Source organism: Suillus paluster (assembly GCF_016628075.1).
Source record: "Suillus paluster strain FC165 chromosome Unknown EDB91scaffold_434, whole genome shotgun sequence".
Lineage (NCBI taxonomy): Eukaryota > Fungi > Basidiomycota > Agaricomycetes > Boletales > Suillaceae > Suillus > Suillus paluster.
Window position 1 is genome coordinate 1 of NW_024537994.1, and position 4,478 is coordinate 4,478.

Sequence of the window (4,478 nt, forward strand, 5' to 3'; positions counted from 1 at the left end):
AGTTGATAATAGTAAAGCTAGGTTCAAGTTTTCCAGCGTCCTCTGCATATCCAAATCATTTAGTCTCTGACTCTCCACATCCACCAAAGTGACTACATAGGTCATCTAGTCAATATATAACAGGATTACTCGCTTATGCTCATTGGCAGGCGCAATGATGTTCCGATCTCGCACCAATATACAGATATGTCACTAGTATTATAGAAGCAAGCATATTACACAGTATTCCGCAACGCATCCACCAGTCCTGAATGAATGTGAGAACGAGTTGAAATACTGCAAGGGAAGACCGCAGGAAAGCTAAAGCAACAACACCGTTAGTGACGGCAGGTCAGAAGGACATGAGGAAACTAAGTACCGAACCACTCCGGGGATGAACTCGGGGGTGAAGTCGATCACTTTACCCTGGTCATCTTTGGCGGAAGAAATATCCACTGTAGCCAGCATGGTCACAATGGCAGACCATACAGAGGCATCGGCAGTAGACCGGCCTGATTAGAAGACACCTTGTTCATCACATGCTCTGCGGCACTAAAACAACTCAACCCACCTGCGCATATACGCCGACCTAGGCCAAAAATGTACTCCGCAGGGTCATCATTGGTCAGCGCGCCGTTGACGTCGATGAACCTCTCTGGCATGAAACGGGATGCGTTGGGGTACCGCTTTTCATCCCGTGAAATGGCCCTGAAATGAGGTCAGTATCGCGAAAGCTGGAGAGAATCCATCTGACCATGTGTTGTACACAATGGTCGCTCCTGATGAACGTGAGTTTTTTTTTTACAAGTAATATGTTCATCGGAAAAATAGCACACCTTTTGGAATGAAGTAACCATTATATGTATCGTCACTCGATGTAGCATGCGGCACGCCTAGAAGATCGTCTTTAGTACAGGCGAGATCACACAGTAAGAAGTCTAAGTTACCAAGGGGTACAATAGGCTCCCATCGGAAAGTCTCCCGCAGAACTGCCTCGACGTATGGTAGTGATGCTCTGTCCTCAAATGTAGGCAGTCGATCTCTTCCAATCACTGAGTCGATCTCCACTTGTGCACGTCTCTGAACATCCGGATATAATACCATCGCGAGAAGAAAAACCATCAAGCTTGCAGAAGTCTGTAAAGAGGTCAAGGGGCAGACATGGAATTCGGACATTCACTTACCGTCTCATACGAGGCTGCATAGTGCGGATATATCAAGAGCATGACACCGCTTGAAAAAACGCTACTCACCGACAACAGCAGTAGTAGCTGCTTTCCTCAAGGCAGTCTCGAACATTGGTTTCGAGGCCTCATCTTGCGTCTCCATCCGTTGCAAATTTTCTGCTACCATTGAGGACTGGCCGAGGAGCGAGCTGTCGGCCTTGGCACGCATGTAATCAATGTCTGGAACTAGAACAAAATGAAATACCCACCATGTGCTTCTGCACATATCGAAAAGGCACGTCGGCCATTTCATTCACGCGATCCCTTGAAGATCGAGCACCACGCTTGATCGAGGATCCCCAGCACCAGTCAGGTAACTTCAGTACTGCATCCCACAAGAGTGCTCAGTATGTTAACTCTGTCTCGTCAAAGACAGTTGAGCTCACAGAATGGGAAAGCGTTAAGCAGCATTGCTCTCTCCGGGGTCAACACAGTCAAGCCCGGAACTAGCGCTTTGATCACGAGCTGGACCACAGGATCATCGCGAGCACTGGCATCGTAGTCATATACAGCTGACATCGCAACAGAGGACGATAATCTGTGAACAGGTAAATAATCGCTCGATGTGTAAAAATACATGCAATGACGTTGCGAAGTGGGACTCATAATGTTGGGGTTCGTCGATTAGGTTGACCACCATCTCACGAGCTCGCTTGAGTTGCATTGGACGAAACTTGAGTGCAGACTCGGGACGGAACGTTTGATGGAAGAGTCGTCGGCAAAGACGCCATTCATCGCCGTAACCTATGAATGCAAAGTTGATCGTCCAGCCATATCTGCCTGGACTTCAGAATGATTAAATGGAAGAATATTCGAAGAACCCACGGCTCGAGTGTAGCTAAGTACGGTCTATCGGAGTAAATGCGAGAACGCTTGTCCAGCAAGGCTTCTGCGATATGCTGAGAATTGATCACGACCGTTTCCTGGTCTAGGAGTCGCACGAAGATCAAGTCCCCTGATAAAATATTTGAGCTGCACCACATATGCACCACACTGTCTGTCCACGTACCGTAAGTAGCACGCCATTCAGTATACGTCACCCAAGGCTCGTTTGTGTCAATTGATAAGACGTTCCCTACCAGTGGGAGCGGCGCTGGGCCTGGGGGAAGAGAGGGTTTATTCCGCCGGCTCTCGATGAACCGTCTGAGGGCAGTGACGGCAACCAAGGACAAAGGAACGCCAACGAGGATAGCGAGGCGGCCATCAACTGAAGGGACCATCATTCGAGCAGTACCTGAGCAGCCATAATGCAACGGTCCTTATAACCGCAAGGGAAAGGAGGAATGACATCAGAGAGAACCTCTGGTGGGAATGCTGCGGCATTTCACGAAAAAAAAACCCTTAATTACTCAACTTCCTCGCTCGATTCTAAAATGACATTTGAAATTGCTGCCCCTAAAATCAAAATCTCTCGGCCAAACACGAAGCTGCACCATGCAACGGACTTTGCCGGTGCAGTGTCGGCATCTTACATACATGCAGTTCTAAACGGTAACGTTATCCAGCCAAACTTTGTCCGTCGAAGCGAGCACGGGCGATACCTGCGGAGCGCGCACATGTCACGAATTTGCCTCAATGGGTCTCGCCGCGTAGCTGCCCAGTGGCTGATCACATATCATATCTTCGAGATCAGGGAAGCCAGGAGGCACTGCACGGGAATCATGAATATAGATGTACTGAGGACCACCACGTACTGATAATCAACGAAGGCGAAGTCGAGACCCACTAGGAGAGAGAGAGAGAAATTCTATATTTATATACCGCAACAAACAAAGTGAGCTGTTAAGACGCGGTGCCCTGTTAGGGCTGTGCTGGGGAGTGTTGTAACAGGGTGAGGGATGTAGGTATAGTACGAATAGCCAAGCGGTCCGCGTTTGATGAGTTTTGGTGTGCGTGTGGGCTCGTTTGGTGTCCAGGCTTAGTATAATATGATACACTTTCTCTCCTTCCTCCTCCTTCTGATCTCTCCTCGTCTCCTCCTTCCCTCGTCACTTCCTTCTTTGCCCTTACTCAGGCTTCTGTCCCTCTCCTTTCTTCCCAGTCTCCTTCTCGTTCCAGTGCGACCTTCTTGAATGCGCTGGATTCTTGAATAAACTTCGCTAGTGCCTTTATGCCCTTCTCCGTACCCAAAATTTCGTTGAGTATGATGTTGTGTGATACCTCACGCAGATGGATGCGTTGTCGCGCAAATAGTGGGCAGTCACGTATGATATGTTCTCGTGTTTGACGTGGTTCTCCACATGGGCAGAGGGTGGGTTCGGTTGGAACGAATGCAGCGTAGTATTCTCCCATGAATCCGTGTCCTGTGCGGCATTGTATAAGACGGCCGTATACTTCTCGAGGAGTGTGAGTGAAATGTTGGCGGGGGTTTGAGCGTTGGTGGGAGTCGATTTGCGAGAGCGAAGCGTCCAGTCTGTGCTGCCACGTCTCTATTCCAACTCTCTGTCCATTTCTGCAAGATCCCTTCCTTGTTTCTTCGGCGCGCATTTGCATAGGTCGAGTGGTACGAGTCGTTACGTCCAGTGGCTTCTTTTGCAAGCTCGTCGGCACGTTCGTTGCCGATGATGTTGTGATGTCCTGGGATCCATGCAATTTGGACATGATGGAGGGGGGATGTGGTTAGGTAGTCTTCGATCGAGCGTCTGATCTGTAATGCAATGTATTGTGAGGGTCCGGGTGCAGCTGCATATGCAGCCTGCACCACAGAGTTGTTATCGACGTAGAAATGTAAATGGGTCACCTGGGAATTTTGCGCGAAGCTGATAGCTCGCGATATTGCTCGAAGGAGCGCTACCATCTCTGCATCATACACCTCTGCTTTGGGACCCATTCCTTCCTGACCCCAGAAGACTTCTCTTCCTCTGTGATAGCCGGCCCATCCTGCTCCAGCTCTTCCTCCTCTCTGACTGATTGTTTCGATCCGTCTGAGTAAACGAGAAGGTGCGTGTCCTCCGTTCGTAGATTACGAGCGGTTTGTATGTGCGCTTTGGCGGCTTCTTTCTTGCCTCCTCTTTGCTTGTCCGAGATCGTTAGGCGGCCGCGGTACGTTTCCTTCGTGTTTGCCCAAGGTGGCAGCGCAAATATGTTGATGCGTTCCGCGTTCGGGGATGCTCGTTTTGACAGACGGGTGAGTCTGGTCGATTTTGGTGGTTTGCGGCTGCGAGGACGGTATTGTCGGTGGGAAGAGCGGGTGGGGGGTCAGCGAGGTTAAATTGTCGCCAGGGTTGATCAAGTCTCTGTAGGATTGGGTTGAACGAGGGGAGTTTGAGTAGT

General features: G+C 49.7%; 1 protein-coding gene across 1 annotated transcript; it reads right to left on the reverse strand.

Moving 5' to 3' along the window:
- Positions 1-125: 125 nt before the first annotated feature.
- On the reverse strand, positions 126-2,641 carry EDB91DRAFT_1331780 (cytochrome P450; the record flags this gene model as incomplete). The annotated part of the gene is made up of 14 exons (XM_041325390.1): positions 126-192; positions 359-491; positions 551-687; positions 734-758; positions 816-872; positions 927-1,116; positions 1,164-1,177; positions 1,233-1,362; positions 1,415-1,530; positions 1,592-1,743; positions 1,793-1,981; positions 2,031-2,160; positions 2,215-2,412; positions 2,629-2,641. 14 exons carry the CDS (start codon positions 2,639-2,641, stop codon positions 126-128), a joined length of 1,551 nt encoding a protein of 516 aa, XP_041168522.1.
- Between the last annotated feature and the right edge of the window lie 1,837 nt (positions 2,642-4,478).